Raw genomic sequence first — 26881 nt, forward strand, 5'->3', positions numbered from 1 at the left:
ACTTTCAGTCGATCCAGTCTTTCTTCATATGAAAGTCCTGCCATCCCAGGAATCAATCTGGTGAACCTTCTTTGTACTCCCTCTATGGCAAGAATGTCTTTCCTCAGATTAGGGGACCAAAACTGCACACAATACTCCAGGTGTGGTCTCACCAAGGCCTTGTACAACTGCAGTAGTACCTCCCTGCTCCTGTACTCGAATCCTCTCGCTATAAATGCCAGCATACCATTCGCCTTTTTCACCGCCTGCTGTACCTGCATGCCCACTTTCAATGACTGGTGTATAATGACACCCAGGTCTCGTTGCACCTCCCTTTTCCCTAATCGGCCACCACTCAGATAATAATCTGTTTTCCTGTTCTTGCCACCAAAGTGGATAACCTCACATTTATCCACATTAAATTGCATCTGCCATGAATTTGCCTACTCACCTAATCTATCCAAGTCACCCTGCATCCTCTTAGCATCCTCGTCACAGTTAACACTGCCGCCCAGCTTCGTGTCATCTGCAAACTTGGAGATGCTGCGTTTAATTCTCTTGTCTAAATCATTAATATATATTGTAAACAACTGGGGTCTCAGCACTGAGCCTTGTGGTACCCCACTAGTCACTGTCTGTCATTCTGAAAAAGTCCCATTTATTCCCACACTTTGCTTCCTGTCTGCCAACCAATTCTCTATCCACATCAATACCATACCCCCAATACCATGTGCTTTAAGTTTGCACACTAATCTCCTGTGTGGGACCTTGTCAAAAGCCTTTTGAAAATCCAAATATACCACATCCACTGGTTCTCCCTTATCCACTCTACTAGTTACATCCTCAAAAAATTCTATAAGATTCATCAGACATGATTTTCCTTTCACAAATCCATGCTGACTTTGTCCGATGATTTCACGGCTTTTCAAATGCGCTGTTATCACATCTTTGATAATTGACTCTAGCATTTTCCCCACCACCGATGTCAGGCTAACCGGTCTATAATTCCCTGGTTTCTCTCTCCCTCCTTTTTTAAAAAGCGGTGTTACATTAGCCACCCTCCAATCCTCAGGAACTAATCCAGAATCTAAAGAGTTTTGAAAAATTATCACGAATGCATCCACTATTTCTTGGGCTACTTCCTTAAGCACTCTGGGATGCAGACCATCTGGCCCTGGGGATTTATCTGCCTTTAATCCCTTCAATTTACCTAACACCACTTCCCTACTAACATGTATTTCCCTCAGTTCCTCCATCTCACTGGACCCTCAGTCCCCTACTATTCCTGGAAGATTATTTATGTCCTCCTTAGCGAAGACAGAACCAAAGTAGTTATTCAATTGGTCTGCCATGTCTTTGTTCCCCATGATCAATTCACCTGTTTCTGACTGTAAGGGACCTACATTTGTCTTAACCAATCTTTTTCTTTTCATGAATCTATAAAAGCTTTCACAGTCAGTTTTTATGTTCCCTGCCAGCTTTCTCTTATAATCTTTTTTCCCTTTCCTAATTAAGCCCTTTGTCCTCCTCTGCTGGACTCTGAATTTCTCCCAGTCCTCAGGTGTGCCGCTTTTTCTGGCTAATTTGCATGTTTCTTCTTTGGAGTTGATACTATCCCTAATTTCCCTTGTCAGGCACGGGTGCACTACCTTCCCTGGTTTATTCTTTTGCCAAACTGGGATGAACAATTCTTATAGTTCATCCATGCAATCTTTAAATGCTTGCCATTGCATATCCACTGTCAACCCTTTAAGTATCATTTGCCAGTCTATCTTAGCTAATTCACGTCTCATACCTTCAAAGTTGCCCCTCTTTAAGTTCAGAACCTTTGTTTCCGAATTAACTGTGTCACTCTCCATCTTAATGAAGAATTCCACCATATTATGGTCACTCTTACGCAAGGGGCCTCGCACGACAAGATTGCTAACTAACCCTTCCTCATTGCTCAACACCCAGTCTGGAATGGCCTGCTCTCTAGTTGGTTCCTCGACATGTTGGTTCAGAAAACCATCCCGCATACATTCCAAGAAATCCTCTTCTTCAGCACCCTAACCAATTGTTTCACCCAATCTATATGTAGATTGAAGTCACCCATTATAACTGCTGTTCCTTTATTGCACGCATTTCTATTTTCCTGTTTAATGCCATCCCCAACCTCACTACTACTGTTAGCCAGACTGTACAGGACTCCCACCAGCGTTTTCTGCCCCTTATTGTTATGCAGCTCTACCCATATCGATTCCACATCCTCCAGGCTAATCTCTTTCCTTTCTATTGCGTTAATCTCCTCTCTAACCGGCAACACCACCCCACCTCCTTTTCTTTCCTGTCTATCCCTCCTGAATATTGAATATCCCTGGATGTTGAGCTCCCATCCTTGGTCACCCTGGCGCCATGTCTCTGTGATCCCAACTATATCACATTCATTAATAACTATCATTAAAAACAGGGAATTATAGACCAGTTAGCCTGACATCAGTGTTGGGGAAGATGCTAGAGTCAATTATAAAGGATGAAATAGTGGCACATTTGGATAGCAGTAACAGGCTTGGTCCGAGTCAGCATGGATTTACGAAGGGGAAATCACGCTTGACTAATCTTCTGGAATTTTTTGAGGATGTAACTATGAAAATGGACAAGGGAGAGCCAGTGGATGTAGCGTACCTGGACTTTCAGAAAGCCTTTGATAAGGTCCCACATAGGAGATTAGTGGGCAAAATTAGAGCACATGGTATTGGGGGTAGGGTACTGACATGAATAGAAAATTGGTTGGCAGACAGGAAACAAAGAGTAGGGATTAATGGGTCCCTTTCAGAATGGCAGGCGGTAACTAGTGGGGTACCGCAAGGCTCGGTGCTGGGACCGCAGCTATTTACAATATACATTAACGATTGAGATGAAGTGTTAAAAGTAACATTAGCAAATTTGCAGATGACACAAAGCTGGGTGGCAGTGTGAAAAGTGCGGAGGATGTTGAGATAATGCAGGATGACTTGGACAGGTTGGGTGAGTGGACAGATGCATGGCAGATGCAGTTTAATGTGGATAAATGTGAGGTTATCCACTTTGGTGGCAAGAACGGGAAGGCAGGTTACTATTTGAATGGTGTCAAGTTAGGAAAAGGGGAAGTACAATGAGATCTTGGTGTCCTTGTTCATCAGTCACTGAAAGTAAGCATGCAGGTACAGCAGGCAGTGAAGAAAGCTAATGGCATGTTGGCCTTCATAATAAGGGGAGTTGAGTATAAGAGCAAAGAAGTCCTTCCGCAGTTGCACAGGGCCCTGGTGAGACCACACCTGGAGTATTGTGTACAGTTTTGGTCTCTAAACTTGAGGAAGGACATTCTAGTTATTGAGGAAGTGCAGCAGAGGTTCACGAGGTTAATTCCCGGGATGGCGGGACTGTCATATGTTGAAAGATTGGAGTGACTGGGCTTGACTACACTGGAATTTAGAAGGATGAGAGGGGATCTGATTGAAACATATAAGATTATTAAGGGATTGGATATGCTAGAGGCAGGAAACATGTTCCCGATGTTGGGGGAGTCCAGAACCAGAGCCCACAATTTGAGAATAAGGGGTAGGCCACTTAGAACGGAGTTGAGGAAAAACTTTTTCACCCAGAGAGATGTGGATCTGTGGAATGATCTGCCTCAGAAGGCAGTGGAGGCCAATTTTCTGGATGCTTTCAAGAAAGAGTTAGATAGAGCTCTTAATGATAGCAGAGTCAAGGGATATGGGGAGAAGGCAGGAACTGGATACTGATTGTGGATGATCAGCCATGATTACAGTGAATGGTGGTGCTGGCCCAAAGGGCTGAATGGCCTACTCCTGCACCTATTGTCTATTGTCTATTGAAGTGACAGTACGTGAGAAGCAGAACCAGGTGTTTCAAGAAAGCATGGAAAACAGAACTAGGTGAGTTTTAAACAAATTTGAGACATGAGAACGCAGTGAGATTCATGGAGGTGTGGGAATCGGAGCCCTGGCGTGTGAAAGGGATAACGACAACTGTGGCCTCAGTGTGTCAAAGGGAGATGGGAAACTGGGGCTTCAAAATGAACATAGCAATCAGCAATCTGTGAACCAAACCATCACCATTGCTGAACATTGGGTTAGCAAATTAACAGATGCCAGTGAGCATGACGCAACTGCAAAGAATTTTCACAATTGACTTAATACAAAGGCCATCAACTTTATACAGTACATAGACTTCAATCTACACAAAATTGACCTGGACACTCTTGATCTAAAAAGTGAAAATTTCTTCACTCTCCTGCATTTAAACCACCATTGTCGCAGAAGAAAATTAAAGCAGTAAAAAAGATTTGATTAAATTTGGACACAGTTGTAATGTAGGAAAAATGCACAGCCAACTTGCACTCCAACAAACAACAAGCTGTTGTTGATTACGTGACAAAAACTTGGCCAGGAAACAGAGATAACTCCTCGGCTCTTTGAAATAATGCCCTGCAATCCTTCATATCCAATTGAGAATCAAGACAGAGAATGAGTTAACTTTTATCCACAAGATAAAGCCTTCAATAACAGTGCAAGTACCTTCAATATTGCAGCACTCCCCTGAGGTTGGAATGAAGTGTCACCAGGATTTTTTAATAAGTTTCTGGAGTAGGATTGGAACTCATCATCTTTTGTCTCAGTGATAAGTATTCTACTAACACAGCCATCCCTGATATATCCTTATTAAACAAATTATATAAGTATGATCTTGTTGAGAAGAAATACTTGGAATATCAGCAAAACAATTACCTGACTCAGAAATATCAAAAACACAAGAGCAATATTTGGGCCATTTAAGCCCTTATAATGCCTTTTCAAACAATGCTAACATGTGCCAATGTAAGCACATTGATTTAAAAATTTAAGAATACAACATATCTGTTGAATTTTTGAAATTGAAAATACAAAACCAACATGCATTATACCTGTATGGACTCTGTAATGACTCTTCAGTTGTCTCTTCTGAGTAAAAAGCTTTCCACACTGATCACAGTTAAAGGCCTTCTTTCCTTAAAATGAGAATTTTATTTTAATAATATTTTGAGATACATGTGCCACTCAAAATATGTGCACGTGTTAAAAGATTACCCATAATTCTTCAATGAATAAAATTAAATCTTTTACAAGTTTAAGCATTCATGAATAACTTCATGTGTTTGGAGTGTGTCTTCACTAGGTTACCATATAGCTTGTTCCAGCATCTTCCTTCCATTCTCAATTAGTAAAAATTAATCATATCAAACCGTGCTCCAGATTTTACTGAACCACAAACCAGACGAATTTTATTTTTGTGTTCATTGTACTATTCCATTATCTCCTTAATGTTAGATTTTCAAAACTGTACAATGACTCCTATATGTCTGGTGTTGGAGAACAATTATAATCATAACTTGCATAGTAAACCTCTCACATTATAAAGGAAACTAATACTGATTGAAATTCTTGCTCATGGATACAAGGATACCCACGATATATCCAATACCACAAAAAATCGAGACATATTATACTAAATTTGCACAATTTCATTTATGAGTATGAAGCCAATTTTAAATCAGCATGTTAACTTGAATACAAAAAAAAAATGAGAAGAAGAAAACAGGAGATGCTGGAAATCAAGGTAACATACACAAAATGCTAGAGGAACTCAGTAAGCCAGGCAGCATCTATAGAAAAGAGTAAACAGTCGATGTTTTGGGCTGAGACCCTTCGTCAGGACTGGAAAAAAGAAATGAGGTCTGAGTAATAATGTGGGGGAAGGGGAGTAGGTGATAGGTGAAACCAGGAGAGGGGGAGGGATAAATTAAAGATCTGGTAAGTTGATTGGTGAAAGGGATAAAGGGCTGAAGAAAGGGAAATCTGAATGGAAAGGACAGAATGCTATGGAAGTAAAGGAAGGGTGCTCCTCCCCTTCCTTTACTTCCATAGCATTCTGTCCTTTCCATTCAGACTGGGAGGAGCACCAGTGGGAGGTGATGCGCACGTAAGGAGATATGCTGAGAGAGGGACATGGGAATGGGGAATAGAGAAGGGAGGGGGACGATTACCGGAAGTTCGAGAAATTGATGTTCATGCCGTCAGGATGGAGGCTACTCAGACCGAATATAAGGTGTTGCCCCTCCAACCTGAGTGTGGCCTCATTGTGGCAGTAAAGGAGGACATGGACTGACATGTCGGAATGGGAATGAGAAGTAAAATTGAAATTGGTGGCCACCAGGAGATCCCACTTATTCTGGTAGACGGAACTTAGGTGCTTGGCTCAACAGTCTCCTAATCTACATCAGGTCTCACCGATATACAGGAGGCCACACCAGGAGCACTGGATATAGTAGATGACCCCAAAAGCTCACAGGTGAAGTATCGCCTCACTTTACAAGGAATGTTTGGGAGGGAGGAGGCATAGGACAAACATTATTTCCATTAGAGAAAGTGATCTGAAATAAGAACAGGCATGTTAGTTCTAGAACTGGGGAAAGTGAAAAAATACTGGCTTGGAGAACAGCAGTTCCATGGCAACTGACAAAGAAAAAAGTTATCAAACAGCTCAATGAACATAATCTAATTTGGAACATTATTGCAGGGGGGGACTCCGCCTGCTGCCCAATGGAGTGACACACATTTTGTGTGGCTGCAATTGATTCTTTCTTTTCCCCAATTTAAACTTTGAATTTTTAACTTTTATTTGTCGGATCTTAGAGGAGAATAGTTGTTATTATGTCACAAGCTTTGAGAAGTGGAAAGCAGCTTCCTGAATCCAGAAATGGAAAGGGGAAAATTTCAAAAGGAAAATCAGAGGATATGCCTGTTCGGGCTGAGCGTTTAGAACATTCACTGATGGTTCTCAACGGGAAAATAGACAACAACACGGTAAAACTTGATGCTACCTCTTCTGAGATGAAATCGTTACGACAGAGTTTTCAATTTGTGCAGGAAAATATTATTTCCTTGAATTCTGATCTTAAAGAGACGAAGCGTCAGATAGCGGATATTTTAGCCCACTTGGAAAAGTCTCAACATAAGATTATTGATTTGGAAGCAAGATCTCGTCAGAATAATATTCAAATTGTTGGACTGAAAGAAGGACCTGAGAGTGGGATTTATTGGACTATTTTGCTGATTTGTTTCAATCTCTGTTTCCAGACATTTTACCTCAACCTCCCGATATTGAAAGAGCGCATAGAATTTTCACTTCAAAATCTCAGGATCCGAATAAACCAAGGTCAGTTTTGGTCTGCTTTCTTCCTTTTAAAGTTAAAGACCAAATCATGAAATATGCAAGGAAACACAGAGTTTTTAAATTCAAGGGTTCTGAGATTCATTTTTATGAAGATTATCCACAGGAAGTTATGGACCTGCGGCCTAAATTCGCTCCAACCATGAAGATAGCCTATGATAAGGGATTATTCCCATCACTTTGCTATCCAGCCAGATTAAAATTATTTCCCAAAGATTCGACTCCACTTGTTTTTCTGGACCCCAAAGCGGCATTGGACTATGTTACTCTATTTCAGTTGCAGCCGAGGTTTGAGTGGTTTTAGGTCTGCTGAATAATTGTTATTTCAGAAAGAAAACAAGCTTTGAAGATTTTTGATTTGCTTAAGATGTCCTCTGATCGATGGACCATTTAAAGAAGATGTGAACTTTTTGACGTGACTGATGATTGACTTTTCCGAAATCTGTTTGGTCTACTGAGCAAATTAACACAGCCGACAGATTGTTAACCGGTTTGATTATTTGTTCCTATCCTCCTTTTTTTCATTAATTAAGTGATAGTTTTCATAGTTCATAAGGACTTTTTCTTATATATACATAGTTGGGAGTGCTTAGTAAATAGATATTTAGCTTTTTTCTAAAAACAGTTTTTTATTGGGCGTGTAAGTTAAATGGAAAATGGCACTGATTTTTCTTTGTTAGAGATTACACAGGCATTTTTCTCTTTGTTTAATTTTATTGTTTTGGCGTTTTTGGAGATTGTTTCTGCATTCCCCAGTTTATTTTTAAGGATTAAGTACAAACAAATTTTTTCTCTGCAGGGCTTTCCTATTTTAGGGCCATGTGTTTTTTATGTTACTGGGGGGAAGAATTAAAGAAAGCTTTTTAAATCATCATTATAAAATGGGCAGCTCGCGGATTCTCTTCTTTTTTTACTTCTATGGGGACGCATTTCGGCTTTTTTCTTTTGCTGAATTTCAGGTCTTTCGGGGTGGTGGGATTACTGGGGTAAGTTTTGAGTTACAAGATTAATTTTAGTTTTCTTTATTGTATTTTTTCCCATTACGGAGTTCTGGAGCTTGCGTGTTTTCTATATGGTTATACTCATCACCGCCAGTTTTGATTAGCCCGCGCTGGAATGCGTGTATTTATGTGTTAAATAAAATAAAAAATTTTTATGGTAGCTAAACAGATAAATGTTATAAGTCGGAACGTACATGGTTGGAATCATCCTATTCAGCGAAAGAAGACTTTTAAAATCATCAATCGATTCCAACCCGATATAATTTTTGTTCAAGAAATGCATATCAAAACGGGCGGTCAAAATAGATTTTTTAAAAATGTGGAAGGGCCTTCAATTTCACGCTGTTTGTCAAAATAAAATAAAGGAAGTATCTATTTTTTTAAATCTAATATTTTATTTATCCAAGAAGACAATGTGTCAGATATTAATGGTAGATTTTTAATTGTTAAAGGAACAATTTGTAATAGAAAAATTGTCCTGGTTAATTTATATGGACCTAATGTAGATGATCCTTCTTTTTTTAAAAATGTATTTGCTTTATTGCTGGATTTAAATGAATATATGCTGTTAATAGGTGGTGATTTCAACTGTTGTTTAAATCCTTTGATTGACAAGAGTTCAACCAATCAGCTGCTTCCGAGTTGTTCTGCATCACTTATTAACTCTTTTTTAATTGATTATGGCCTGGTTGAAGTTTGGAGACATTTACATCCTAATGACAGAGATAATTCTTTTTTTTCACATGTACACAAAAAATATTTGAGAATCGATTATTTTATAGCCGATCTCTGACTTCTGTCCAAAGTCCAGAAATGTAAATATGATGCTGTCGTTTTCTCGGATCATGCGCCTTTAAGCTTAGCTTTTGAATTGAATGATATTGCTATTGCAAATTTGCCTTGGCGTTTTCCAGAAAATTTATTACAAAGTTTGGATTTTGTCAAATTTATTGAGACTCAGATAAAAGACTTTTTTCTTTTTAATAATATAGGAGATGTATCGAAATTGATTACATAGGATACATTTAAAGCATATTTGCGCTGTCAGATAATCTCCTGTTTAGCTAAGCTTAAGAAACAGACAAAAACAGAGTTAGATAGATTTCAAAACAAATTAAAGACTTGGAGAATATTTATGCAATCTCTCCTAATTTCTTTATTCAAACAAAGGGTTGAACTCCAATCACAATATAATTTATTATTAACTTATCCTATTGAAAGAAATTTGCTTAAATTAAAAAGTCAATTTTATGTGGAGATAAAAATAATAAGCTATTAGCATCTCAATTAAAAGCAGCTAGAGCCAAAAGACAAATTTTAAAAATTCGCAAGGGAGACGGTAGTTTAGCATGTAATTATGAAGACATTAATAAAATTTTTCAAGACTTTTACATTGAACTTTATAAATCTCAGTTTCCAGTTGATTCTTCTAAAATGAATGCCTTTTTACAAAAGATCGATTTTTCTCAAATTTCTGTTGAAGATTAATAAACTCTTGATGCTCCTGTTACTGAAAATGAAATTCAGAAAGCTGTTTTTTCAATGCAATTTGGTAAAGCTCCTGGACTGGATGGTTATTCTGTAGGATTTTATTTAAAAATTTAAAAAATTGCTTTCTCCATATATGTTCGAAATGCTTAAAGATTCTTTTTTGATAGGAGAGTTACCTCCCACATTTTATGAAGCTTCTATTTCTTTAATTCTTAAGAAAGATAAAGACCCTATACTGACTGCGCTTCATATAGACCTATTTCATTATTAAATGTGGATGCTAAAATTCTTTCAAAAATAATGGCTAATCGGCTGGAGAATATTCTAGCTAAAATTATCTCTCAGGACCAAACAGGTTTTGTAAGGGGCCGTTATTCCTTCTCTAATGTTCGGAGACAGTTAAATGTTATATGTTCATCCTTTTCTAAGACTCCCCAATGTGTTGTCTCTCTCGATGCTGAAAAGGCATTTGACAGAATTGAATGGAAATACTTTATTTAACAGTTTAGAGAAATTCAGCTTTGGTATTAATTTTAATAAGTGGATCAGAATGATATATAAAAGCCCTATTGCTACTGTTATTACCAATAATTGCAGATCTCCTTTTTCTCGGCTTTTGCGGGGTAAGAGACAAGGATGTCTGTTGAGTCCCTTGTTATTTAATTTGGTGCTGGAACCCTTGGCTATTGCACTTCATGAAGCTAGATATCCATGGAATTTTCATAAATGGGACTACTCATAAGATCTCCCTTTATGCTGACGATCTCTTAGTTTATATTTCGAATCCTGAAGAATCCATTCCTAGTTTATTGAAACTATTAAACGAATCCAGAAAGTTTTCGGGATATAAGCTAAACCTTCATAAAAGTGAATTGTTTCTCCTAAATGATTCTGCTTCTATATATGCAACACACATAAAAGTTGCTGGTGAACGCAGCAGGCCAGGCAGCATCTCTAGGAAGAGGTGCAGTCGACGTTTCAGGCCGAGACCCTTCGTCAGGACTGAAACGTCAACTGCACCTCTTCCTAGAGATGCTGCCTGGCCTGCTGCGTTCACCAGCAACTTTTATGTGTGTTGCTTGAACTTCCAGCATCTGCAGAATTCCTGTTGTCTGCTTCTATATATGCTGACATTCCTTTTAGAGTTACGGACTCTTTTAAATATTTAGGCATTATTATTACTATAAAACATAAAGACCCTTATAAAGCTAATTTGGTTCCTTTAGTGGATTTTATGAAGCAATTATTTTGTAGATGGAATCCACCTACACTTTCGTTAGCCGGCCGAATTCATGCAGTTAAAATGATGATTTTACCAAAATTTTTATATGTATTTCAAAATATCCCTTTTTTTAACTAAGAAGTTTTTTGATCATGTTATTTCATCTTTTGTTTGGAATAATAAAAGACCAAGAATTGGTAAATATCATTTACAAAAATTAAAAAAGGATGGAGGTCTTGCTCTGCCTAATTTAAGAATGTATTATTGGGCTGTTAATATATGTTATATGTGTTCTTGGTTATATTGGGCCGATAAAAATGAACGACCACTTTGGGCTGATTTGGAATCGAAAGCTGTGAAACTGTTTCACTTAACTTCGTTATTAGGAGCATCTCTACCTGTACAACTGGCCAAAATTGCTAATTTAAATTTATATCCTGTGATTAAGCAGTCATTAAGAATTTGGTTCCAGTTTCGTAATTTTTTTAATCTTAAAAAATTTAAACAAGTGATCCTACCTTTCTTCTTTGGAGGAATAAAGGAGTTAATTTCTTCATGAATCTGTTCCAAGATGGCCGATTGAATTAGTAACTAAATACTCTCTCTCGTATTCATATTTCCTGCAATATCTTCAGGTTAGACACTTCTTACAAGAATATTTAAGTAATTTTCCATATATACAGGATTCTGACCTGTTAGATATTATTTTAAAAATGAACCCTTTAGTGAAAGGTTTTATTGGGAAAATTTATATTTATTGTTACAACAGCACAATTACGCTTTATTTAAGATTAAGCAAGATTGGGAGAGAGAGCTTAACATGACCTTGATAACAGAGGATTGGTTGCGGATTTTGAAGCTGGTTAACTCTTCTTCGATCTGTGCCAGTCACTCTCTAATTCAATTTAAAATTGTACACCGTTATTATTTGACAAAGGAGAGACTGTCTAAAATGTTTCCTAATGTTGATAGTCAGTGTAATAGACGTAAAACTGAGACAGCTACATTGACACACATGTTTTGGTTGTGTTCTATATTGAAACATTTTTGGAAATCTATTTTTTCTACAATTTCTAAAGTTTTAAAGATTAATTTACAACCTAATAAATTGACAGTTTTGTTTGGTATAATCCCTCAATATACTCATGGTATTTCTCTATCAGACCAACATGTAATTGCATCAATTACATTATTGGCCAGAAGGGCGATTTTGTTGAAATGGAAAGATGCTCCTGCTCCCACTTTGATACAATGGTTCTCTCAGGTGATACTATGTCTTAGCTTGGAGAAAATCAGAAGTCGAACTTTTGATCCTCGATTTTATTTCGAGAAAAGGTGGGGTTCTTTTGCCCGTTATTATCATCTGATTTGAGTTAAGTAACATGGTTTCCTTCCAATTTTTGTTTAAATGGATTTGAGTTGGCAGATTGATGTTTTTCTTTTATGGAAGCTTGTATGGCGTATAGCTCCGGGGTTGTGCTCCCAATGGGGTTTTTTTTTCCATTTTTGTTTAGTTAGTAAGGTTTTTTTTCTCTTAGTAGCGGTACTTTTTTTCTCTGTCTTTTTCTTTCAAAAAAATATTCTTAACACTTTATTTTTTCTTATTATTATTGATACATTGCTTAGCTTTGTTAATCAGTTATTTACTAATTTAATTCTTTATTGTACATATTGACTTGATTATCTTAATGTATTTTTTGTTGATCTTTAATAATAATTAATAAAAAAGATTTTAAAAATGAAAATGGAACATTATTGTAAGTAAACACCAACAGATCAAGATGAACAGTATCATACTCGAAAATAAGAATGGTGTATAATTATTAGAGAAGCTTTCAGCTAAATCTGATAGATGTCTTTGTACTATGTCACAAGAATGTATTTCTCTAGCAGGTCATTGGATGTTACAAACAAATAAAAATATTCTTGAGGTTTTCATTAATGAAGCATATTTATTTGCTGAAACAATTATTATTCCTGTGAGGAATTACTAGCACCAATCATTTCTCCGTTCCTTCACAAAGCGATTGGTATGTCTTTGCCTTTCTCCTGTAATAGATTATAATTATTCAAATTATGAAATAAAAGTGGACAATGTGCATTGCAATTACCTGTATGCAGGCTCATATGCTCCAAAAGAGAATGCTTGGTTGTCAAAGACTTTCCACAAGCTGGACAACGATAAGGGTGCTCCCCCGTGTGCATGCGCTCATGAACTTGCAGTGTGTGCTTCTGTGAAAATCCTTTACCACACTCAAAACACTTAAAAGGGCGTTCACCTACCATGAAATGAAATATTTTAAAATGAATGCTTCAATGTCAAAACTTGCATTCAATCCTTCTCATGGAGGAGTTACGCATTTGCATTTTTTTCCCTAATTCTGGGTGTCATCCTGTTTCAGTTATTCCCAACAGAGAAAATAGTTTCATTTAACTTTAAATCTGTTAATCATCTTAAATGTACTGTACCTAAATTATCCACTATTCTGTACACAGAGCATTGAAGCCAGACAACATATACTGTATTGGAGCACAGGAACTAAATGTCTCTCCAAATGACTAAACCTCATTGCAGGTCCAGACAACAGCATTGGTCGACCACTGAAAAAAAATCATACCCAATCTTCTCTGTAATTTTCTAGGAAGCATAGTTTGAAGGCATCCGTTAGTCTTGCGAGACCATGGATCTGCGCCTGGAAAGTCTTCACTCTCCAGGGTGCAGGCCTGGGCAAGGTTGTATGGAAGATCAGCAGCTGCCCACGCTGCAAGTCTCCCCTCTCCACGACACCAATGTTGTCCAAGGGAAGGGCATTAGGACCCATACAGCTTGGCACCGGTGTCGTCGCAGAGCAATGTGTGGTTAAGTGCCTTGCTCAAGGATACAACACGTTGCCTCGGTTGGGGCTCGAACTCACGACCTTCAGGTTGCTAGTCCAATGCCTTAACCACTTGGCCACGTGCCCACACAAAGCATAGTTACGTCTTTTAATTATGCTACTTTTCACACCAGATACTCCTTCACCATTGTTGACTAGGCTATCAATAACATTTCCTATCATTCTTCTCTGCCTCCCACAACCATGGTAAAGTTCTCTTTATATATTCCACATAAATCTTTGTACTATGTTTATAAATGAAATGGAATCATTCTATGTCATTTCTCCCAGCTCAATGACAACCAGGTATTTCCATAACATATCTGTCCATTCCTGCATCATTCCCAACACATGAATCCTCTCCTAATGCAAGCACAGTAAATACTGTTCCATCCTTGATGCCGTACAGGGTGCAGAGGAAAATTCCTCTGCATATCTTTCTTAAATGAGTCCCGAGAAAGGGTCTCAGCCCAAAACATCAACTGTTTACTCTTTTCCACTGATGCTGTCTGGCCTGCTGAGTTCCTCCAGCATTTTGGGTGTGTTGCTTTAAATGAGTGACTCTTTATTCTGAAACTCTCTCCCCTAATTCTTGATAACCTCATAAGGGGAAATAACTTCTCAGCAACTATCCCATCAAACCCTCTCAGAATCTTAGGTCTTTCAATAACCTCTCCCTCATTCTCATATGTGTAGGCTCAAACTGCTCAATGTCTCTTTGTATATTAAATCTATTTATTCCAGGAATAATTCCAGGATAAAACTAAGATGGCACTGAGTTGTGACCTCCATTGAGCCATAGCTCAGATTTAGTTGTTTTTTAATTGTTTAATTTTTAACTGTTATTTAGGTTCAAAAGGATGGTTTTGAGCAGAGAAAGAGGAGTTAAGGGTTAGGTTAGGGAAGTTAGCCCAGAGTCTAAGCCTCTGCTCCACTTTCAAAGGCCATTAACATGGACGTGGGACATCTGTGGTCAGATGTCGGTTGGGCAGAAAGTGGATGAGGTCACTTACAGGTCAGTGGGTTCCAGAGTGGGAGTTCCATGCAAGCAGGAGAAGTGAGTTCCAACAAACCCTGACTTCATGAATCGGTGAGACCATAGTTTGTGGCCTAGAGTTCGGGTTCCTGGCATTAACAATACAGACTTTGAGGACTGATGTTCAGTGATTGGCATGTCCTGAGATCAGTACTAAAGATTACTATTCCAAGGACAAATCAGAAGTCCATAAGTCAAGGCCCACAAGCCGGAACTCTGTCTGCGAATCCGCTGGAGAGGTTGAAGCCTGGTGTCTGCAGGCCCAAGTCTTTGTCCACTGGAGGCCTATTCTGGGTTTAAAGGACCGTGTTTGTGCATGGGTGGGAGGCAGGAACAGGGCTTGTTTTTGCAGTTGTTGTTCGTTGCTGGGGTGTTCTGTGTTGTTCTGCCAAGCATTGTGGGCATGTTATGTTGGCTCCAGAATATGTGTCGCTATCTGCGGGCTTCCCCAGCACACCCTTGGGTGTGTTGGTTGTTAACGTAAATGACACATTTCACTGTATATTTCAATGTACACGTGACAGTTAAACCTTCTATCTTGAAAATTGAATAAACTGAGTGAACCTGTTTTGCATTCTTTAACACAAATACAGGCTGAGTACCCCTTATCCAAATCTCCAAAATCCGAAAACCTTCAAATTGGAAATTTTTTTGAGCACTGAGACGCCACAAATAGAAAATTATTCTCTCACACCATTTTTGAAAGAAAGTTCCATTATATCTATAAAGTTCCTTTTCCTGCCTGAATGGACAGGGTTATACTCACCTCAGACTGGCAGGTGTATAGAGAAGTGCAGACCACATCCTCTTGTGGGTCAACTCAAGTCCCACTTCTACGCCTTCGTACTGGGGCAAGGAAATTGGAGACAAAGTGAAGGACAGGTGCTGGTGCAAGTGAACTCTGACCTCTTACCCTACCACTGGACTCACCAGGTGTCCAGAACCAGATGTACTTCACAACCATTTCCTCAGTACGATGCCCGTCACGTCTGGCATAAATTGTCTTGTCAAACTTGTGTTCTTTATTTTGCTTCATTGTATTTTATTTTAATTAATTTCTGGACATTGAAGTATATTTAAATACATTTATTATTTTATATTTTCAGTGTCTTAAAGGTTTAAAGTTCAAAGTAAATTTATTATCAAATTCAATTTATTATCAAAGTACATATATGCCAACATGTCCAACCCCGAGATTCATTTTCTTGCAGGCTACTCAATAAATCCATAGAGTAACAACCATAACAGAATCAATGAAAGACCGCTCCATCTTGGGCATTCAACCAGTATGCAAAAGACAACAAATTGTGCAAATACAAAAAGAAAGAAGGAAATAATAATCAATAAATAAATAAATATTGAGAACATGAGATGAAGAGTCCTTGAAAGTGAGTCCATTGGTTGAGGGAACATTTCAATGATGGAGCAAGTGAAGCTGAATGAAGAAGTTCAGCAAGTGAACCTCTTTGGTTCAAAAGCCTAATGGTTGAGGGGTAATAACTGTTCCTGAACCTGGTGGTGTGAATCTTGAGACTCCTGTACCTTCTTCCTGATGTCAGCAGTGAGAGGAGAGCATATCCTGGGTGGTAGGGGTCCGTGATGTTTTCCTTCAACAGCACTCTGTGTAGATGTGCTCAATGCTGGGGAGGGCTTTACCTGTGTTGGACTGGGCTGTATCCACTACTTTTGGTAGGATTTTCTATTCAAAGGACATTGGTGTTTCCATACCAGACTGTGACGCAGCCAGTCATTATACTCTCCGCTACACATCTTTTGTCCTGACAACAAATTTCATGATATACACCAGTGAATATACATCTGATTCTGACTTTTATGAGCTGCAACATTTAAAAAGAAATAACATACTGTTTTTTTCCCCATCATTCTTCATACCAAAGTGGCTAATTTCATATTTCCATCTGCAAATTTCTGGTTCATTTATTAATATATCTTCATTCTTCTGCATGCTCTTGCTTATATAGCTATCTTTGTACAATCAGCGAATAATTTATAGCACGTTTAATCTTTCCATTCATGTCATTAATACAGATTGTAAACAGTTAATACTCTAGGATTGATCCCTGTGGCTCTCTACTAGCTAATCCAAAAATGACCTATTTCCCTAATGTAAACACGAGGAATTCTACAGATGCTGGAAATTCAAGCAACACACATCAAAGTTGCTGGTGAACACAGCAGGCCAGGCAGCAACTTTGATGTGTGTTGCTATTTCCCTAACTCTGTTTTTTGTTAATGAGTTAATCCAATATCCATTCAAAGATTCACAGTACATTTATTATCAAAGAATTTATAAATTATACAACTTGAGATTTGTTTCCTCACAGTTAGCCACAAAGCACAAAACCCGAAAGAACCCAATTAAAGAAAAAAAATAAAAGACCAACAGCCCTTGCACAAGAGAAAGAAAAAAAAGCACAAATCCTGCAAACAACTGAAGTGAACAACAATACTCAGAGCCAAATTGAGTCCTCAGATCTGAATCCCAGAACAGTCTGGAATAGGCTCAAAGACTTGCTTATCAGTTCATCCTATTAGCCAGTGGAGCACAACAACAAGGGAGTCTTTCATAGCCTCAGCGCCATGGAGAAAGGAGTGACCATTGTGGAGAACGAGCAAATTCGGCTCTCGCCTTGGATCCTGACACACTGTCTTTTCAGTCTATATGGGCTGGTGTTTAAATTGAACAAACAATGGAACAGCAAAAGGCTCTGGCACCCTAGAGAGAGGAGTGAACTCCCCAGAGAGGGAACAAAATTGGCTTTCACATCCGATCTGGGCTATCGTTTAAATTGTCTAAATAGCAGATCATATCTCGCATGAGGATCTGGCTACTGCAAAGGGCTCGGGACCTAGACCACACTGTCCAATACATTATCCCAACGCTTCTTTCATGCTCAATAACCTTTTACGTGACAGTTTAGATTAGGTTAGATTATGAGGACACGCAGTCCTCTTTTATTGTCATTTAGTAATGCATGCATTAAGAAATGATACAATTTGTTCCTCCAGAATGATATCACAGAAACACAAGACAAACCAAGACTAAAAAAAACTGACAGAAACCACATAATTATAACAAATAGTTATAACAGTGCAAAGCAATACCATAATTTGATGAAGAACAGACCATGGGCATGATAAAAAAAAAAAGTCTCAAAGTCTCTCGCAAGTTCCATCACCTCACGCAGAAGGTTGAAGAGAGAAACTCTCCCTGCCATGAGCTTCCAGTGCTGCAAACTTGCCAATGCAGCATCCTGGAAGCACCCGACCACAATCCAACTCTGAGACCGTCCGAAGACTCCCAGCCTCCGACCAGACCTCCGACACCAAGCACCATCTCTGCTGAGCGATTCGACCCCGGCCCCGGCAACAAGCAATAGGCAAAGCCAAGGATTTGGGGCCTTCCCCTCCGGAGATTCTCGATCGCACAGTAACAGTGGCAGCGAAGCAGGCATTTCAGAAGTTTCTCCAAATGTTCCTCCGTGCTTCTCACGTCCATCTCCATCAAATCAGGATTGTGCACAGCCCCTATTTAACAAATACGTTATCAACTCGGAGCGGCCACGCATGCTGCGTCGCGCCACCATCTTCTCCTCCCCTCCTATCAGATACTTTCTGGAAATCCAAGTTCACTACATCTCGTGTTTTTTCATTCATGCTCTCTGCTACATTCTTGAAGAACTCCAGCACTAATTGATTTTTAAACTGATCTGCTATTATTCTTAATATTGGTTTTCAGCGTGATCTTATTATCCTCAGCTTCGTCCACAAAGCAAAAAAATTGGCTGAAGATTGAGAGAACCATATCTTTTGTCTCAACACTAAATTCCAATTTCATCCAGAATCATCTGGTAGAAATAATTGGTTTACTTTTAGCCTTGAGAAAGTGAAACAAAATATTCAGCCCCCATATGAGGCTTAAACCTCACATGACCATCTTTATGCAAAAGAACAGTGCAACTGTTAGTGCAGTCCCGGTAATCTCTCAACCTTCCCTCTGTTTATATTTCTAATCATCTTTACAGTCCAGCTTGTACAATGTTGAAAGCTCCCAGCATATTTGTAGCTTGTTAGAATGAGTAGTTATAAGAGTATAGAACATTCCCTGAATATAAGAGACACTACCTTTTATTGCCTTGCACTTATTCTCTGCACTTTCTCTGTAACTGCAGCTACTCTGTATTCTGTCATTGCTTTGCCTTGTACTACCTCAATGCACTGATGTGATGAGATGATCCTTATGGATGGCATGAAAAACACAAAAGTTTTTCACTGTATGTAAGTACATGTGACAAAGTCAAACCAATTTACTATTTTGGTTTCCTCCCAATGTATTGAGCTTAATGTTGTCATGTTTCAGGATAGATTCTGAACTACATACCTTCATAGGTCTTTTCTATTATGAACTTTCCTTTGCCTTGCACTCTGTTCTGAACAAAGTATCGATTTTAGGAGTTAGACACAATCAAGAAATCTACGCTGAGAAAAGTCCATAAAAATGTAAAAATTCAGTTATTGACAATAATCCAAAATTTAAACAGAAAATAGCACTCCAATTAAAAATCAAACCATGGTAATACAAGTTTATAGTCTGAGTTGTGTCCAGTTAAAAGATCAAATTCCAAGACCAAATATGATACTTTTATGAATTCAGAAGCACCGAAGCCTAAATACAAATCAAATTGGTCTGTTTTAAACCCAGACCCCATCTTATGTGCTAAAAACTGAAGGAGCAGTGGAAGTAAACTAACTGGAAAAACATGAGTTATTGGTGACTGCATCACATAATACGTATTGGGGTAACATAAGACCATTCAGCTTTTTCCAGCTAATTTCCTTAATTTGTTCACAGAGCACAGGCATTGTAGGCAATGTCAATATTTACTGTCCATCCCTAAATATTCCTTGAACTAAGAGGCAATTCCATATCAGCCAGTAAGCACTGTATCATTATTAATATTAAAACTAGCCTGCCTTTGTAAAAAAAAATTTAGATTCATTTAATTACTTGAATTTATACTCAGTGGCCACTTCATTAGTATGTCCTGTACCTAATAAAGTAGCTATTGAACGTATGTTCGTGGTCTTCTGCAACTGTAGCCCATTCACTTTAAGGTTTGGTGTGTTGTGCCTTCAGAGATGTGCTTCTACACAGCACTGTGTGGTTACTACGGTTACTGTCACCTTCCTGTCAACTGAACCACTCTTGCCACTCTCCTTTGAGCTCTCTTATTAACAAAATGTGTTTGTCCACATAACTGCTGCTCACTGGATGATTTCTCTTTTTGCACCATTCTCTGTAAACTCTAGACACTACTGTGTGTGAAATCCCAGGAGATCAGTAATTTCTGAAATACTCAAACCACCCTTTCTGGCACAAACAATCACTCCATAGTTAAAGTCACTTCAATTACATTTCTTTTCCACTCTTACGTTCAGTCTGAACAAAAAATGAACTTCTTGACCATTTCTGCATGCCTTTATGCCTTGAGTTGCTGCCACATCACTGGGCAATTAGATATTTGCAGTAACGGGCAGGTTACCGGTGTACCTAATAGAGTGAACACTGATATAGCGAAATCCGAAACTTCAGCCACTGCATCAATATTTCTGCTACACCACTGTTCATTACCCAGAGCAGCAAATTATGTTAGTGGTATGATCCTGTCCTAAATGTGTCAATATAGTTGTTATGATGCATCTAGTGTGGCAGTGTAGTGGGTGGTGCTTGTCGCTCTCACTTTTCAGAGAAAAGGAGAGCAGAATGTGTAAGTCTCTCCCTGCCAGTACATAGCCTCTCCAACAGCAAGCCTCATGTAGTGCCTCCTCACTGGTGACACACGGAAACTGAACTCCTTTCACACTCAGGCTGAACTACAGAAGATGGGGAGGAGAGCTGACCCCTGCACACATAGCACGTAGACCCACCAGTGTGTGGACCAGCTATGGGTAAGTAGTCCCACTGTCTTGTGGGCAGATTTGGGAGAGACAAAGACTACAGGACTAAACCCGGACAGCAAATCCAGAGTGGAGCCCCTAATGACTGAACATCATTGAACATCCCACAGCCAAACTGGTACATAATCCAAATCTATACTGCCTGTAAATGATCCATAATCCTTTAATCCACGCATACTCAGGAGTCTGTCTAAAAGCTTCTTAAATGCCACTATTGTATCTGCTTCCATCACTTCTTGCCTGTGTAACAAAAACTCACCCTGTACATCTCCTTTAAACCTTTCCCCTTTCACTTTAAGTGCATGACCTCTAGTATTTGACATCTGAGGAAAATAATATGACTGTCTACCCTGTCTCTGTCTCTCATAATATTCTAAAATTTTATTTCTCGGCCTCTGATGTCCCAGAGAAAACCCAAGTTTGTCCAAATTCTCCTTATAGTTCATGCCCTGTAATTCAGGCAGCATCCTTGTAAATCTCTTCTGCACCATTTCCAAAGCTTCCACATTCTTTCTGTAATGGGGTGACCAAAATTGCACACATTCCATGTGTGACCTAACTAAAGTTTTACATAACTGCAAAAACTAACTTCCTAACCAACACCCCAACCAATGAAGGCCAGCATGCCATACCCCTTCTTTACCACACTGTTTACTTCAGTGGCCATTTTCAGGTAACCATGGACCTGGGATCCAAGATCCCTCTGTACATCAATGCCGCTAAAGGTCTTGCCATTAGCTGAATACTTCCGCCTTGCGTTTGATCTCCAAAAGTACAACATCTCACTACATGAAATGCTGGAGAAACTTAGCAGGCCAGGTAGCATCTATGGAAAAGAGTAAAGAGTTGATGCTTCAGGCCGAGACCCTTCATCAGGATTTTTCTCTTGTTTGTGACATCTCACACTTGTCTGGATTAAACAACTTTGCCATTTTTCTGCCCATACCTGTAATTTTCTACAGCCTTTTGTATCATTTGACAACCTCCTTCACCATCCACCACTCTGTGTTGTATAAAATCTTACTAACTCAACTATTCACATTTTCATCCACCAAGTTATTTTTATATAACACAAATAACAAAGCTCACAGCACTAACCTATGTAGAACACCACTTGGGCTGGACTTCCAGCAAGAAAAAAATCCAGCTACCTCCACCTTCTGCCTTCTATAGGCAAGCCGATTCTGAATTCAAACTACCAACGGGAGGGAAAGAGTGCTATAAGGAAACCCTTAACTCTAATAATTTCCTGTACAATTCCATCTTCTAGTGGCTTTGAATTGAATTGAATTGACTTTATTACTTACCTCCTTCATATACATGAGGAGTAAAAATCTTTACATTACGTCTCCATCTAAATGTGCAATGTGTAATTTATAGTAATTTATAATAAACATTATGTACTACAGGATAGTCAATATAACATAGAAATACAGTTACGTCCGCATGAATTAAGCAGTCTGATGGCTTGGTGGAAGAAGCCTGTCGATCCTGGCTTTTACGCTACGGTACCATTTCCCAGATGGTAGCTGCTGGAACAGTTTGTGGTTGGGGTGACTTGGGTCCCCAGTGATCCTTCAAGCCCTTTTTACACAGCTGTCTTTGTAAATGACAGGAAGAGAAGATGGCGGCACACCGCGCGTGCACAGCTCTCCGGTGAAAAATGATATCGTATCTGTTAAATAGGGGCCGTGGACAATTCTGATCTGATGGAGCATGGACGTGAAAGCACAGAGGAACATCTGGAGGAATTTCTGAAACGCCCGTTCGCTGCTGTTGTTACTGCGCGATCGGGAATCTTTCGGAGGGAAGGCCTCAAAATCCCCGGCTTTGCCTGCTGTTGGCGACCGAGAAGGAGGTCGAATCGTTTGGACAGAGATAGCGCTCAGTACTCAGTGTCGGAGAGCTGATCAGAGCTCGAAGCTTTCGGATGACTCAGAGTCAGATTGTGGTCGGCATGGCAGGGAGAGTTTTTCTTCCTTCTCCCGTCTGCGTGAGATGTGGGACATTTGAGAAACTTTGAACTTTACTGTGCTCACGGACTTCTTCATCAAGTTATGGTATTGTTACACTGTTTGTAACCATATGTTATAATTATGTGGTTTTCTCAGTTTTTTCAGTCTTGGTTTATCCTGTGTTTTGTGATAGCACACCGGAGGAAATAATGTATCATTTCTTAATATATGCATTACTAAATGGCAATAAAAGAGGACTACTTGTCTTCATAATCATCATCATCAAATGTCCTGAATAGTGGGAAGTTTACATCTACAGATGTGTTGGGCTGTCCGCACCACCCTCTGCAGAGTCTGCAGTTACCATGCCTTTAACTGCTAAGTTGGGGAAATGATAAACTAAGTCATGGACAGTAGTCTTAAGAAATCAATTGCTTAGACATCATACACATGCACTGAATTAAAAGTGGAGCTGGCAATTATATATGGAGTTCAAATTAGCTGATAACTAATGATGTTTACCCTTCGTTGGCCATTCTGTAACTGATGTTAAATATTGCCATTGAGAGCGCAGAGTTGTCTGGATATAACTGGAGTACAAATTTTCCAAACTAATCATCACAGCAGATACCTTGTGGAGATTGGAATATGCAGAGATCACAATATACGTAAGTTATGGTCCACAGAGGGGAAGATAATGAATTAAAATCAGGAAAATGCTGGAAAAGTCCGTAGGTCAGGCAGCATCCCTGGAAAGAGAAATAGGTGCTGCCTGACCTGCTGTGCTTCTCAACATTCCCAGTGTTTAATTCAGTTTTCCAATATCTCTTTTTTATTTCAAAATAAACAATTTCCCTGTCACAGAAGTGGAAGTATGGGAGTTACAAAAGAGACCGCATTCTGAGGCAATTATGAGTTATTATTACGTTCAGTAGATGGACATGTATCTGAATGAACTCATTAAGTGGTTTTATTGAAGGTACAACAAATTGTCTACCAAATAAGAATGCAGACCTTGAGGTCATGGTAGTGAGTCCAGAAGAAACGCAAAATAAAATTATTAAAGAAGATCTCCTTGCTAAACACACAGCTATAGAGAATATGAAAGCAGTGGATAAAGATTTGCCTGGTATAAATAGAGATCGAGCTGCAGATGCATCACTTGCGAGGACTACAGAACACAATCTCCTAAAGCATGACTCTATGTATATTAATGGTGTACAGAATCATTTCAGCAAGTTAATATAAATTATAATGAGAAAGAGAATAACTTCTCATTTACAGCTAATCCAAGTAGTTAGAAATAAAGCATTAGAACAGACTGGACAATAGAAGAATTAAAATCTTCTGCAAGAAATCATACCAGATACTGGTGCACAAATTGATTCATTTCTGCTTGAGCTAATTAAGAGCACCTGAAGAAATCACCAAATCTCCTGCTCACCACGTGGTTCCAAAGAAAACAGCTTAAGTTTGTAGTTTATTAAAAGGGCATTTTTAAAAAAAAGGTTATGGAATTGACATGACAATGAAGTATGACTTATAACATTTCTTCTACACTACTGCATAAGCAAAGCTTGCACTCCATAACAAGACACACTACTGAAAAAATATTGATAATGGGATACATTGGAGACTTATTCAGCCCAGGTTAGAATGAAAACTGGAGGAAAGGCAGTTCATGATTAAATCTGCAAGGAGTAAAGATATGTATGATGGTGTTTGCATACTGAGATGGTCCTAAGAATTATCTTGTGAAGATTACTGAGAAATTCAAATAACTTCTTGAGGATACTTGCTCCGAGTGCAAGTGAACCAGAAGAACAGTGAAGATTGGTCTGTAATCGATTGTGTTACACACGTTCAAGGAGAATCACATGTCATATTTGTAACAAAAGCTGAGACGGATGGTACTCCAGTAACACTAATAGCTCAACGGAAATAGTATCAATATTGTGAAGATCAGAATGTGTGATTAAGTTCCTCATGTCTCAATTGTAGCAGTATCTAAACTTTGTGAAAGACTTTGCAGCAGATTGAGAACACACTGTACACTAGGGGTCGCCAACCCGTCGATTGCGATCAACTGGTCGATCTTTGAGACTTTCCCAGTAGATCCCGAAGAAAAATCAAAAATAAATACACAAATACTGTTGTAATATGGGCATTATAAAAGTAAGTAATACTAATTAGGATAATGGTAATATAGCAATATTTTCACTAAAAAGCTGTTTATAAAGAGAGATTGTTTCCGGGTTGCGGGGGTTTAGTTCCGTTCTTTCTGCCCAGTGTGCATGTGTGCAGTTCCCCCGCCATGCACTACGTTTTCAGCGTAGCCTGTGCTGCATCAAAGTGACCAATCAGATTAGGTAACAGTACAGACTGTCGCAAACATCAATATACGACGGTGTCCCCAACCTCCGGGCCGCGAAGCATGCAGGGGTGCAGCGGTAGTCGGGATGCACACAGCACATCTTTAAGAAAAAAAGCCGAAATAAACAAGCTAATTAATTAGGTGAATGTCGGCTCAGATCAGAGGTGACGCAATCCGCACTCGCTCGTGATACCCTGATAGCATGGCGGAGGCTCCACGAAAGAAGGTGAAAACATACAAATTCCATCCAGAATGGGAAGAGGAATTTCTGTTTACCTTGGTGAAAGACAAGTGTGTTTGTATGTTGTGCCACCAAACACAAGCAATGACTAAAAGAGGGAATCTGGAGCGGAACCGCAACACCAACCACCAGGAATTTAAAGACGCCTACCCCCCAAAGAGCGCAATTCATGCCTGGAAAGTTGAGCTGAAATCGGGGTTGAAGGCCCAGCAATTGTTTTTCACAAATCATGCTGCTCAAAATAAGCCTGCTATTGAAGCATCATTTCGTGTAAGTCACCTTTTGGCTAAACACAAGAAGCCTTTTACAGATGGCGATTTATTCAAGGCAACAATGGTCATTACTGCAGAGACTGCTTTTAATGACTTTAAAAACAAAAACGGCATCACAACCGCAATACATAATATACCGCTTGGCCCTGCAACAGTGACAAGGAGGGTAGAATCACTGTCAGAGGACGTGGATCGACTTGTCACTCTGTGAATATTTTTCACTACAGTTCGATGAATTCCTGGATGTAATGCAAACAGCTCAGCTTGTTGTATTTGTCAGAATGGCTTTCCAGGATTTTACAACAAAGGAGGACTTCCTCACTCTTTTGCAATTAAAGGAAAGAACGAGAGGCGAGGATATTTACAATGAGTTTTAAAAAAATATGTCCGTGAAAATGACATCCCCATTCATAAACTGGTGGCAATTACTACTGATGGGGCCGAGCAATGTGCGGTGTGTGCGTTGGCTTTATAGCACTAAAAATCAGTGCCTACTTCAGGTTAACTTATCTATGTGAAATTGCATTTTCACAGATGAAAATTATTAAATCTAAGTACAGGAGGGGACTTACTGACAGACACCTCACTAGGGTTGCCAACTTTCTCACTCCCAAATAATGGACAAAAGTAGCAGTCAAATCCCGGGACATTTGTGTTTACCCCGAGAAAGACTACAATGACCATGAAGCCTTGCACGGGCACCTGTGTGTGCATTCGTGATGTGCGGATTTTTTTTACCCCACGAATCGGTTTTGGCTTAATTTTCATTATTTCTACTTTATATAGGCCGTGTATTTATCATATCATTCCTGCTTTTACTATATATTACTGTTATTTTAGGTTTTATGTGTTATTTGGTATGATTTGGTAGGTTTTTTCTGGGTCTGGGAACACTCAAAATTTTTTTCCATATAAATTAATGGTAATTGCTTCTTCGGCGTAAAGCATTTCGGCACGAAAGGTTTCATAGGAACGTTCTACCTTAGCGGGGGAAATACGGGACAGTTGGCAACCCTACACCTCACAGACTGTCTCAGACTGGCTGTCTGTAGTTATGAGCCAAATTTCAGGGAACTAGCAGTCAGTATGCAGCCCTAGTCATCACACTGAGTGCAACAGTCAATTCTTATTCATTTATTTTTCGTGTTGAAATAAAATTAAATAATGAAACTTAGAATTAAAGTTGTGAGGTATTGTAATATTC

The 26881-nt window shown here is 39.0% G+C and overlaps 1 protein-coding gene across 1 annotated transcript in view; it reads right to left on the bottom strand.

Moving 5' to 3' along the window:
* The window catches only part of zbtb24 (zinc finger and BTB domain containing 24), a 56460-nt gene that overhangs the window by 23401 nt on the left and 6178 nt on the right, over positions 1-26881 (bottom strand). The window contains exons 3-4 of the mRNA XM_072246231.1: positions 13056-13223; positions 4925-5008 (exon numbers count right to left, since the gene is read on the bottom strand). Of these exons, the coding sequence (XP_072102332.1) occupies positions 4925-5008; positions 13056-13223 (252 nt within the window). The remainder of the gene's footprint in view (positions 1-4924; positions 5009-13055; positions 13224-26881) is intronic.

Source organism: Mobula birostris, chromosome 2 (genome assembly GCF_030028105.1).
Source record: "Mobula birostris isolate sMobBir1 chromosome 2, sMobBir1.hap1, whole genome shotgun sequence".
In the NCBI taxonomy this organism is placed as follows: Eukaryota; Metazoa; Chordata; class Chondrichthyes; order Myliobatiformes; family Myliobatidae; genus Mobula; species Mobula birostris.